General features: G+C 37.9%; 1 protein-coding gene across 1 annotated transcript; it reads right to left on the bottom strand.

Moving 5' to 3' along the window:
• Positions 1–4,584: 4,584 nt before the first annotated feature.
• LOC112150593 (interferon-induced protein 44-like) lies at positions 4,585–12,129 on the bottom strand. The gene is made up of 7 exons (XM_024279006.2): positions 10,985–12,129; positions 9,941–9,989; positions 7,321–7,516; positions 5,855–6,007; positions 5,598–5,769; positions 5,378–5,478; positions 4,585–5,280 (listed from the first exon to the last, which is right to left on the bottom strand). Exons 1-7 carry the CDS (start codon positions 11,508–11,510, stop codon positions 5,086–5,088), a joined length of 1,392 nt encoding a protein of 463 aa, XP_024134774.1. The 5' UTR covers positions 11,511–12,129; the 3' UTR covers positions 4,585–5,085.
• Positions 12,130–12,823: the final 694 nt, after the last annotated feature.

The following is a 12,823-nucleotide window of genomic DNA, read 5'->3' as shown; positions in this document are numbered from 1 at the left end:
AAAATCGTATTTCTTTATTGCATTTCTTTAATTTCATCAAAGCAATGAAACAAACTCTAATTCATTCATATTGTAGTGATGGTCTCAGACACGCTGGGGTTGCTGTCGGTCTGGCAGCGCAAGGAATTGTGGGTTACCCATTCTTTTGCCTGTCTGACCAGTAGTAAAAACCTGCAGAGCCGGAGACCCAACAACGCTCACAGGACCGCATTGTCAGGACCGCAGTCTCAGGACCCAGGCTTTTTTAACACAGCGCCCCTACTGGCTGGATGACTAACAACGTTCTCAGGACGATTTCAGGACTTGTTTTTTGAGACAGCGCCTCCTTGTTTTGGGTGCCGTTTATCGTTTTTTTTTTTAAATAAATGTTACTAATGTGAGAATTGGGTATGTTTCGGTCACCCTTATCTTTGATTATGACTGAATATTTCCAATGTTTTTCTTACTGTTATCTAACTACTGATAGAGAGTTGATTCTGGTGTTTTCTAAGCTCCTGAAACTTGTTAGAAGTTGAGAATATTGGGATCTGAAGACAGAGAGCCTGGAATGACTGTGCAGAATTTCTACTTTGGCGCTTAAAGGGTTCATATAAATTTCTCTTTACATTTTTTCTTATTCTGTAGCACAAATTTAACACATTCTCCATGAGAAACACATGTATTTCATAATAAAATAAAATATACAAACATTAAAACATGCCAGAAAATCAAATAAAAACCAAACCCAAAACGGATATCAAACAGTATCTTCTGAGGTTGTAGAATAACTTTTATTAGGAGTTGCATTAAACAGAATAATGTACATTCACAATGCATTACATTAAACTAAAAAAGGGGCCATGATTGTAACTTCCTAAAACCTGTTTTCTGTACAATAAATTGCAGCTGTTAATATTTCAAAAACATTTTTTAAATTAAACATTACAAGGTCACATTACGTTCTAGTTGGAGAGTATCTCTTTTTTTAAATTTTATACCAATCTTCCTGTCAAATTCCTCTACTTTACTAAAAGAAATATTGTCCTCTTAGTAATGTTTTGTAAAATTTGACCTTTTATTTTTTTTTAAGTCTTGGATAATGAATTTGAACCTTTAAACCTTTAATAAACTTGTTGGTTAGAAATACTTTGTAGAACAAAATGGGCAGTAGTCATTGCTGCAGCATTCAACCCACTTTCATCTAAAGATTTCCTCTTTTGAATCGTTGTATCCTTCTGGAAATAAAGATAGAACAGTCAAATTTACAATTGTAGACCTACAGTATAAAAGTAATTTACTTCTGAACAATACAGCATAAATACTTAATATTATTATAAGAAGTGATATTTTTGGACAATAGCGATGAATCAAGTTTGTACATTACACTGCAAAATAGTAAAATACATATCAATTCATATGTGGCTTTGCTCAGTAAACATTTTGTTTTCCTCTGTTTTGTCATACATGCAAATCATATTTGGGTTATGATGAGGCAATGCTAATGAATTAAACAAAAAAAGTTATAACAAATAAAAAAAGATGAAAAGATGCAAAAATTGTGTGAGCTGTAAAATTCTGCAAGATGTATTGCTAATAAACCATCATTAATTTAGATTTACACAAACAACATTAATTAAGATAAAAACTAAGCTAAGCTTCATATAGACATCAACGTTTATGCTTCTGCAAAAAACTGAAAATTATTGGTTTAGTTTTTATATTTTAAGATTTATCTGATAAATTACCTAGTTGCTTATGTTGTAACAGCGCTTCAATAATGTTTTTACTCTTACTACTCATGTGTGCAATGTGCCTCGTAAAGTCTTCAGAAAGTAACAAAACAAACTCCAACCAGTAGGGGGGCGCTGTGTTAAAAAAGCCTGGGTCCTGAGAATGCGGTCCTGAGAATGCGGTCCTGAAAACGCTGTTGGGTCTCCGGGCCTGCAGGTACACCCTTCTCTGTCTGACTGGAATTGGATTTAAGTTTGGGTTTTCCTCAATTTGTTTTGTTGTCTCACTGTTAAACATTTATGATCTTGTCCCGTTATGTTTGAATTCTTCCTGCACCTGGAGTGAGAATGAGGGAGAGACTGATCAGGACCCCCTCTCCTTGTGTCGTTGAGGGAAGTCAAAATAAAAGCTCAAATGTTCATTATGAGGCTATTCAGCTTATGTCAGATAGTTTGACGCTGCAGTGTCTCACCAACTTGTCATGAGACAAAAATTGAAGCTTATATGACACGAGGGCACGCAGCAGGAGAATTTATCGTTTATTCGACACATACTCCATGTGTTACTTTCAGTGTATGACTTCTATAAGCTGTTTCAATTTATGCAGCTCCAGACACATTTGTTTTTTATTGTATTGGTCCAAAGAGGCTCTTTCAACACTTTGGGTTGCCGACCCCTGGCTTAAATCAACAAAAACAGGTATTGTGTTTAGTTTTGATCAATGGCAGTTGTAACATTTTCCACAAACTCCATCACAGCATGTGCAGTTGAGCAGTTACTCCTAAATCCATACTGGCTCTCATTTAATAAATCATATTTGCTCCAAAAAGCATCAAGTCTAACTGCAAAGAGTTTTTCCAAAATTTTTGAAAACTGTGGTAGCAGTGAAACTGGTCTGTAGTTTGATACGGTTTCCTTATTACCATTTTTATAAATCTGAACCACCTTAGCAACTGTGATGGCTGCCGCCATCACAGGACCATCAGGGCAGTAAATGCATCACACACCATATTTATATTTCTGTTGTGGTTTAAGTTTATTAATATATTTGTTTTTTTTGAGTTGCTGGCCCCAGGAGACCATGGTGCTTGCTGTTGATGCCGCCATCTGCTGGATGAATAAAGTCAGGCCGGACAAACCCAACATGAGCACTTGGCACCAATCAACCACAACAGCAAGCAGCTGACTAGACCTTACCATGGCCAAGAGTGGGGGGGGTGGGGGGGGGGTGTTAATGTTTGTATAGATAAATAGCATTTGCTTTATTTTCTAGTTATTGTCATTTCTTAAAGGCAACTTATGTTAGATTTAGTTAACACTTTAATAGATGTAGTATTTGTTTTGGAATATTGTTTGTAGTTAGAGTTTGTCCTTTTCAGTTCCCCCTTGTGTTTCTTCAGTGGATTGATCACCCACTATACATGTTCCCTTGTGTCTCTGTTTAAGTGAGGTCAGTTTTCAGTCTGTTCAAGTTCATGTTACTTTGCTAACTTAAGTTGCCTTTTGCCTGAGTTCCCTTATTGTTTAGTTGACCTCTTTTAAGGGTGTATTATTTAAATCATTTTTTGAAAAGAAAATTAAATTTCAAACTTTTTTGATATATTTTGCATTCTGTCCTGCTTTTTGGCTGCTTGGTCTACCACAGCAACTTTCATCAGGTCTGGAACGACACCATTAGAGAAAGATTTATTGCAGATATAAGTAAGTGGTTCGAGAATACTGTGAATGACTTCCTTAATGAGGGACATGTCGCCCTCATTAAAAAAGCATATCACCCCTTGGGGCCTCCGTTTCTCTTGGATACCCCTCTGCTCGGCGGGGGTGGACGGCCCCTGCCTTGCTCACCCCCTGGACCTCTCGCGGTGGGGGCGGGCGGTTGTCTGGAGCGTGGGGTGGGTCGCCCTTGGGGGGCCCTGGCTCGTACCTGGGGTGGGGTGGGCTGCTCTTTGGGGGTTGGGGAGCTCTCCGGTGGTGGGGTCCCGTCTTGGCCCTCCTGACGGGGTGGGTGGAGCTGCTCCTCTGGCTGGGCTGGAGCCTGTACTCTCTGTGTACCTGTGCCTTCCTGCTCTTGGGTGTGGGGGGCCTCTGCGGCGGGATTCCCTGGCAGGCGGTTTCTCTCCGCGGCTCCATGGCGGGTGTTGGGGGGGTCTTGGCTGCAGCTGCTGCCCCGACGGGGGCTCTTGGCGTGGGGATGGCCGGGCGCTCTCCCCCTGAGTACATTCCATCACCATCCACCTCAGTGAAACATAAACACTCACCTGAGCACAGGTGTCAGCTCACCTTAGCACTAACCGTTTGTGTGACAGAATGAAAGTCTTTATCTGAATGGGTTTGTATGATGGAGTGTGTGAGCTGCTGTTACAGTTGAATTGAGTACATGTGTAGTATATGTATAGTATATGTGAGTATGTTTAGTTTAAATGTTTAGACTATCTTGGCCAACAAGTGTGTGAGTAACTATAGAGTATGTATGTAGACAGGCCCCGCCCATTCTAGTTTATCACTTAGTCCTGGTTGTTTTATGATGTTCCTTCCCTCTGTTGCCATCTCACCCCTCCCCCTTTTTTTCTGTCCGGTTCAACAACAAAGAAAAAATAATAAAATAAAATAAAACATAATCAATATAAATAAAGTTTACCATTAAATACAACAGGGGTTTATACTCAATAAATCCCTGTTGTGACAGTAAAATCTGCCCAACACAAGAAGCTCTCAGCCCACATCTGTTGGCTCAGCTGTTGGACAGGACGAGTTAAAAAAAAAAAAAGATATTTGACTCCACACATGGGATTCTGAGCAGTGAAAATGAAGCCAGAAACAGCTAAGTGCAAAATTTGATAAAGCTTTAAATTCCTAAACAGAAGGTAAATGCTCTCATTTCCAGCACAATGCCACTTTATTTGTTTTTGTTATTTGTTTTTTTTAATAACATGCAGAAGATTATGATTTATTTTAGTCAGTTAAGTTTTTCTACTTTCAAAGAAAAGGAACACAGAATGATAATCAGCAAGTACAATATTATATTAACAAGTGGACATCTCCCAGCTTGTAAGATATTTTGACATTCCAACAAACTTGAAGCAACATAGTTGTTTGTAATTTCAGTATTAAAAAATTTAGCTTTTGAGGTCCACCAAGCAGTATACATCCTGAAAGCATACATACTAATGTGTTGTCTTGCAGGTTTTGGGTTCTTTTAGTACAAGGAGTGATGTTCATGATGTTTTAATTTTTAGGTTGAGACACTTCTCAGCTGATCACTGATTTTGGGAGACGAAGGAAATGCAGAAGCAAATCAAAAGGCAGGAAACTGATCCATCCAGCTGAGGGATAAACTAAGAACTTAAAGATACAAATGTAAATTGTTGAAAATGTCTAATCTTTGATTGCAGCACTGCTCATTGGATCACTGATCTCATCAATGTAGTTATCAACAAAGCGAAGCATCTGAACGACTGCAGTGAGCACCAAGATGTCGATGTTTGTGTCCAGTTCCACCTCCTCACTGTAGTTTTTCACTGGAAGGACGCAGGACAAAGGTACACCAATATGATCTGCAGCATCCTGCATCTGGATCACATGACAAAACAATAAAAAAAATTGTAAACATTGGGAGACCTGAGCTAAATGCATTTTTTTTTCAAAGTAAAAATAAAATATTTCTCACTAAATCCTTGATGTACTTGCTCTTGTAGACATTTCTGATGTCTTTTTTCACCAAAGGACAGGCCTCATCTACTTTAGTGAGCAACACCAGCTGAGTAATGTCTGAAAGAAAATTAAGAAAAAATTTGTTTTAGTAGTTGGCAAACTTACTAACAAAGTGTTATAAAGAATTGTATCCTTGACCAGCAAGTGATAAAAGACTCTAATCTACCAGAACGTGCCTTGCTTGTTGAGCATCTCGCGGACAGCTTTCAGTTTCCTCTCCATATTTTGGGGCATGATGGAAATCTTGCTGGCGTCCAGGACATAAGTCACACAGTGCATCTTGTCTTTGAGTTCTGGGTTTTTGCGGAAACCGTGAGCCTCTGGTTTTAGAGGACCAGAGGGGCTTAACTGCATGTGTAAAAAGAAAAAGTGGTTTCTCTCAGCTAAACTTGTTTTATATTAACTGAATCTGATTAAGTTTTAAGTTTGGTACCTGATAACGATCTGGTATGTGACCCTTGACAATGCTGATGATGTCATCTAAATGACATCCTGACCCCTGGAGGTCCTCCAGTCCCATGGTATCACATATGAGGATTGGCAAAGGTTCACCTTCACGTCCAGCCTTCAGAAAACGGCTACGAAACTGTGAGATAGTAAGTGTTAAAACCACAGGATTTCTTAAATCTCCTATGCAGCTGGGATAAAAGGCCGTAAAAATGCTTGTGTGTTTACATCAATTTACAAATTGCAAAGAAGGCAAACAAAAGAGAAATCGAAATCAAATCCTTGTTTAATTATTATAACTTTGCTTTTAAACCAACATAAATTCTTATGGGTTCACTTGAGCAAGGTCATAGATTTTATTGTAATATGTTCTGGTGTATGATTTACTAAATATACCAAGCATGTGCTCATCAATGTCCCTTTAAGGTTGAAATCCAGTCATGAACTGAGCAGAAAAAGATGTGTAGAGGCTTCAAATGTGGGGAGAGAGACAGTACACCTCTGAGGTTGTAAGAGTTTCATGTCATGTCAGGATTTAGCAGAGTAATAAGACACAAGGTCAGTAAAGTATTTCCATGACAAAGATTTCAAAGCTGATTGGTTCTTCAAGATGTGCTGTTTAAGCTCTTTTGAAAGGAGTAAAAGAAACAGGCAATGTTGAGGATCATTGACATTGCGATCAGCCAAGGAAACTTAAAGCAGCAGATGAAAGACACGTCAAGTCTATTACCCTTTGGAATTGTAAGATGTGAAGCAGTGTCATTAGTTTCTAGCTGGCAGAAAGAATGAGACCCAGATAGTTTGTTGGTCAAAGTGCTGATGAGTGCTACAATAACAATACATTTTCAAGTCTGTTTTTAGGATCTTCCTATGTATTTATTTTCCTTTTTGTTACATAAAACATGGTTAAAGATAAAAAATAACTACCCAAGTGGCTGGAATAATATACAGAAACATGTCTAAAAATTATGGACTGGAAACCCCAAAGTCAAAATGAGAAACACCTCAGGGGTAGAGAATGAGAAAACAAAGATCCTGTGGGACTTCCAGATATAGACGGACAGAATGGTAATGGCGAACCAACCAGACATTGTAGTGGTGGATAAAGAACAGAGGAAGGTTGTTGTGGTGGATGTGGCAGTACCAAACAATGGTAACATCAAGATGAAGGAATATGAGAAACTGGGGAAATACTAGGGACTCAGAGGAACTAGGGAAAATTTGGAAGGTGAAAGTGACAGTGGTGCCCATGGTAATTGGAGCTCTCGGGGCTGTAACCTCCAAACTGGGGGAGTGGCTACAGCAGATCCCTGGAAAGACCTCAGACATCTCAGTCCAGAAAGACCCAAGCTAAGAGGAGAAACCACCCGTGGAGGGTGAGAGAGGCATTTTTTTTATATATATTATTTGTTGTCAAGTATATGTTTTACTGTTTTAGATTCAAAAACTCACGAGTGTTGTCAGACTGGTAGGACATTTTCCAGATATGGCCTGGCTGGTGAAATGACCCCTAAATACTGAGTTGATGGAGTTGAAGAAACTGGACTTTCCAGATCCAACTGGTCCAACAAGTAACACCCGAGCCTGGGGCACAGAGGTGTTCAATGGTTTGTAGGATTTGATGATCTCCATCAGCTCGTTCCGTCTCCTACACACAAAAAAGGATATCAGCAGAAAATCTCTTAATAGACCAATACCACGATTTTCTTAAGCATTTCACAGTAAACTCTATCCATATATATGAACATATATTACTTTTAACACACGAAATAATGAATTAATTATTAAATATGAGTCATTTTTGTGGTCTCTTTCCAAAACCAGAAGTAAAACAACTGGATCTCTGAGGCACCGCCTTTCACTCTTGGTGGGTGCCGCCCATTTCATGATGTCAACATAGAGCCGGCCTCGGCAGCGTGTTTGCTGCATTTCTCCCACAAAAGCAAACATTCACATTTTTACAAAGATGGACATACTGTGTATTCTGCCTTCAGTAGCCCCAGCATTCACAGAACGAGAGGTGATGACTAATGGCATCATTTAGCGGTGAAATTTGGTCAAGAAATTTTCAAGACTTATTGAAATGATTAGAACCAGTGATGCCCGATCAAGTGGTTGATGACTCAATCAAAATTGGACTTTGTAGTCCCCTGATCACTATCGGATAATTCATTTATAGTTATTATGATCAGTGCTTTATATTTCAAGCTTTTTCTTCAATACACCACTAGAAGTCTGCATGTCACGAGCAGATTCCAAAAAGTTGCGCAGCAGAAAACGACAGCAGTTTAAACTGGGGGCTAACATAAGTCAACATCAGTCAAGCTAGCTAGACGTTCACAGATTCAGACTTCCAGGATCAATAACTATTTCAAAAATGCTTTAAACTGACCTTCAATTGTCTCTTTTGGTTTGTCCTAACCCAAACAACAACCTATCAAGGCATTTCAACAGAAAATGCGGGTTTTTGTTTCTGATTAATACTAACTGCTAAATGCTAGCTCCATGATTTAACTCCTTAAGACCTGAGCTGTTCTTTGGTATGCCTGTTTCAAACCAGTTTTCCCAATTCATTGCTCACTTTTAGTTTGCTCAATTACCTGCAACATTCTCGGATATGTTAAGGATCCACCTTAAATGCCGTGCAGATTCATAATGTTCTTTGGTGTAAGCCAGCGCACAAATTTTAAACGCTAAACCAAATGAGCGTTCCTAGATCATTACACAACACTCCAGTTACAACACATACACACCAAATTAAGTCGGCATCTGCACGAGTTGGGGAGCTCGTAAAGCTAGCTGATCACCGCTAGCCTGATCCACTAATAGTTGGTGTTTGTGTTAGCTGGGGGCGGTGCCGACAGGGCAGACAGACCTGTAAGGAAGTGTAACTGGCCTACGTCGCACAATGAGGACCTGATTGTTTTAGTGGGTATGCCATGCAGATGCAGAGAGCTCAGATTTTCAGAGGAATACTCAGGGAAAAATACGAACGAATCAAAATACTGCATTGGGGTCATTATTTGTGAGGAATGAATATTATAAAACAATCAAAAGCTCAAAAATATTTTTTAAGGTATAAGCCTTTAAAAAGCTTTATACCATGGTCTGGGTGAATACTCGATTCTGATTGGCTGCTGGGTGTGCATTAAAAAGTGATAATGCGCAGTAATAACGCACACCTAAAAAAGAAGTTCCGGTCACACAGACCAAACGTTCGATATCACTGCACAGGCTTCTTTAAAACACATTTTTCCTTCATCGTCTGGACAAAACAAGCAGTAATGGATGAACTTTCTCTCTGAACTGATGCTTTATTTAACTTATTGTACCGACCAGCATTTATATTCCTCTCCTTTTGTAAGGTAAATTAATATTGACAAATTGGTTATTCTCCTTCTAATAAAACACCACTCGACATCAAGGTGTGGTCTTCTGTTTCACCACAAGAGGGAGTTTCTGCTTTAGAGCAGCTCAGAAGAACGAACCTGCCAGAAGCTGATTGTGTTGTTTATGTTCTAGCTGCTCAGTGAAGGATTAACGTCAGAAAAGATGAAAAATATCCTAGTTTGTCTGGGTCTTTCTTTCAAGACAGCAACACTTTACCGCTGCGGCTGAGGTCTGTAACGGCTTCAGGCTTCATGCCGTGTTCCATTTCCCCGTGACAACAAACCGCATCACGGATCAAATAGTCCGCTTTTTTGTGGAAAAAATGAGCTAAACCAAAGACATAACAAGAATAAAGTACTAAATATTGATTGAATGTTTATTTATTTTGTAAATGACCATGGTATAAGCGTATTCAGGGAGGCAACCGTCCTCCGCTTAGCGTTGGACGGTTTAGGCCTCCGCGTCGTGCGTTAATTTCTCATAACGCACACTTCGTCGGGTATTATCCCTTACATATTCATTCAAAAAAGTATTTTTAAATGTTATCTTTTGAACATAGAAGACATTTTGCTATATAAATTTGGGGTTGTGCACAAAAAAGTTAAATAAATGTTTATACTGCAAAAATGTTTTTAAAGGCATGAGAATGAACTGTGTTTTTAGGGGAATGTATTTATCTCACTCTGATGTCCACACTGTTGTCCTCCATGGATGCTCGGTTTTAAGGATTTCTGTTGAAGAGAAAACAAGAATTATGATAAATGTTTGTGTGTGATTTCACACTATGATTATTTTCAGTTAAGTGGCTGGCACTGTACCAAAAAAATAAAAATAAATAAAACTAATGTCGATTAATCACGATTATTTTTTTTCCAGATTTGTGACTAATTATATATTATATTATATATATATAATATACATATATACAAAACAATCAGGTTTTTTTCAAACATGTTCTGGCAACACATGAGAAACCATTTCACCTATGTTTTCATTATTAAAGAATGCTAATTGCTACACAGCTGATGTTGTTAAAGCAGTTTCAAAGAGCAGGAAAGTGAGTGAGTTGAAAAACTGTCAGGTCTGTAGAGTTCCTGCAGTTAAACACACAGCCATTCGTAGCTAAAACTAGACTCAATGCAACTTTTTGCAGAAGAATCACCTGTGAACTTGTCAATCAGTGTCTGGTAAATCTGAAATTCTCAAACATGGAGTTCAGCAAATTTGACTTAGAAATATTTTTCTAAAATGTAAAATTAATAACCCTGTTTTATCTTTAACAACAGAACATTATTGACATAACAAAGTTTTAATTTGAGAAATTTCACAATCTTACAGAAAGCATAACCTGTTATTACATATACACATCACCACATGAAAAAGTATTTGACCAAATAAATAGATTTCTCTAAAGAAATTCAAACAAATTATATCAGAAAAGCAAAATTGAGAGAGTTGGACATTTGACTCATTTATCAGAACTAGTTTGTTTTGTGCATTTCTGTACTGAGTTGCCTGTATAAAAAGGACATCGTATAAAAATTATATGTGTGATATGTATAAACATTTTTTGTAATTATTAGTGCAGTTAAATATTTAAATATTCAAGTGTGTTATTAAAAATGTAAAAATATATTTATAGACATAAATACTCACACATAAACAATATACTGTATATAGCATATTTTTTTTCAATTGTGTACATGTACGTGATATTAAACTTTACCTTCCACCTGATAAACTTCACATTCAGTCAGTTTTAAGTCATTGCCATACATCTCTTCAGCAGGGAACTTGTAATATCTTGGAAAGAAAGTAATCTTGGAATTTCTAGGATTGCTGTACATTTCTGGTTTGTTTTCATAGACAAAAATCAAAGTGTCCCCAAAGTTAGGGCCACTATTCTTGGTCATTTTCATTGCATATGGAGGATTGTTGACTGGATATTTGTTGAGTTTCTCTTTACTAAAGCAGAAAAGAAAGGCCTGGTCATCTTCCACCCAGTCTCCAGACTGACTGAAAGGCTGACTGGTGTAACCTCCAAACACATATCCAAATTTGTTGTAGCCCACAGACACAGTGGGTGACTTGTTGTCACAGATTTGATGGAAGGCTTTTCCCCCGAAACCATGGGTGGTGGCTTTGTAGAGCAACTTCAGTTTGACATTTCCCAGTTGAGAGCAGATCTCTTTCTGCTGCTCGTTGGTGAGACTGGAATTCATCTGGTCTGACAAAGTGGAAAATGCTGACATAAGTTTTTGAGTCTGTCGCAATACCAAACCTTTAAAAAAAAAGACAAAAAGAAAAATGTAATTTTTCTAAAAAAAAATTGTACATTCAGCTATGAATTTGACATTTAGAAACAAATAAATGATATTCATCCGTCCTCTGAACTTGCCTAATCCCTCTCTGATTCATAGGGTTGCTGGAGCCCATCCCAGCTACTGTTGGGCAAAGACTGGCCACACCTTGGACAGTCTGCTAGTTTCTCACAGGGCCACACAGAGACATACAACTAGAAAATCCATGCATTAAGGGGTAGAACATGTAAAGTCAACACAGAAATTGGGATTTGAATCAAGAGCTTCTCGGCCTCCAGGGTCTTAAATGTTACAATCAAGAAGATCATATATAACATTCACTAGTCCAACAACACCCAGAATCTATAACTTGATTTTGTGCTTTAATTCCTCTCCTGCTTTCACATATTGACCCTGATACTCCCAAGCGTAAATATTTGATTATACGTTTCAGTAATACGGTGTTTATTCCAAATGTTCTACATACACCAGCTCATTTTTGAACATCTGACAATCAAAGTTAAGTAGCAATAGTCACCAAATAAAAAAGACCAAACTATTCAGACCTAGCCCTGGTAATCATAACTAGTGCAGTGGCAGAAACTAATGCACAAGTAGCTTAAAGGCTATTTTTATTTATTCAAATCCACCAGCTCCCTTGTTTCACTGCACAGGTGTGGTTTTAATTTAGACAGTTGTGCAAAAGGTTGGTAAAACATATACTTTTTTGTGCGCCGACCTTTCAATATTGCCATCAAATCTGATACACCAAACTCTGCATGTTTTTTAAAGCCCTGTTATATTCTAGACCAATTTATTTTCCTAAACCTGAAAACTAACTTAAGTAACAACAGTTGCTAAATAAATAAAAACTGACTAAACCTATTTAGATCATACCAAAGATACTGCATGCCTCTATTTTGACAACACACAAACATGTGCTGCTTACCTCTTATCGTTGTTGAATGGTGAAAGCAAATGAGCAGAAAAATTTGTTATGCGCTATTAATACTCCACCAGCTTCATCAAAAGCGAAAGCAAACATTTAAGTTAAGTCTGGAGCTAAAAGATTTGATTATCTTGTCTTCAAATTTCAGCAAGCAGAAACATGTCAGAGCTGTCAGTTAAATGTTTGTGGAAATTTCCAATTCACATTTGTGCACTTTTTATAACAAACAGATCTTTGAGAATCCAGAAAATATGAAGAAAAATTTGCACCAGTAGCCTAAACATAAAGAAGATAGCAAATAGAGAAACCAACTGGT

The sequence above is a fragment of the Oryzias melastigma genome, linkage group LG4, assembly GCF_002922805.2.
Source record: "Oryzias melastigma strain HK-1 linkage group LG4, ASM292280v2, whole genome shotgun sequence".
Lineage (NCBI taxonomy): Eukaryota > Metazoa > Chordata > Actinopteri > Beloniformes > Adrianichthyidae > Oryzias > Oryzias melastigma.
This window is presented reverse-complemented; position numbering and strand designations above follow the sequence as displayed.

Coding starts and splice junctions, on each gene's coding strand:
- LOC112150593 (XM_024279006.2), bottom strand. CDS start 11,510: ATGTCAGCATTTTCCACTTTGTCAGACCAGATGAATTCCAGTCTCACC. Junction 9,990..10,984: donor TGAAGTTTATCAGGTGGAAG/GTAAAGTTTAAT, acceptor TCTCTTCAACAG/AAATCCTTAAAACCGAGCAT. Junction 5,479..5,597: donor CGAGATGCTCAACAAGCAAG/GCACGTTCTGGT, acceptor ATTTTCTTTCAG/ACATTACTCAGCTGGTGTTG.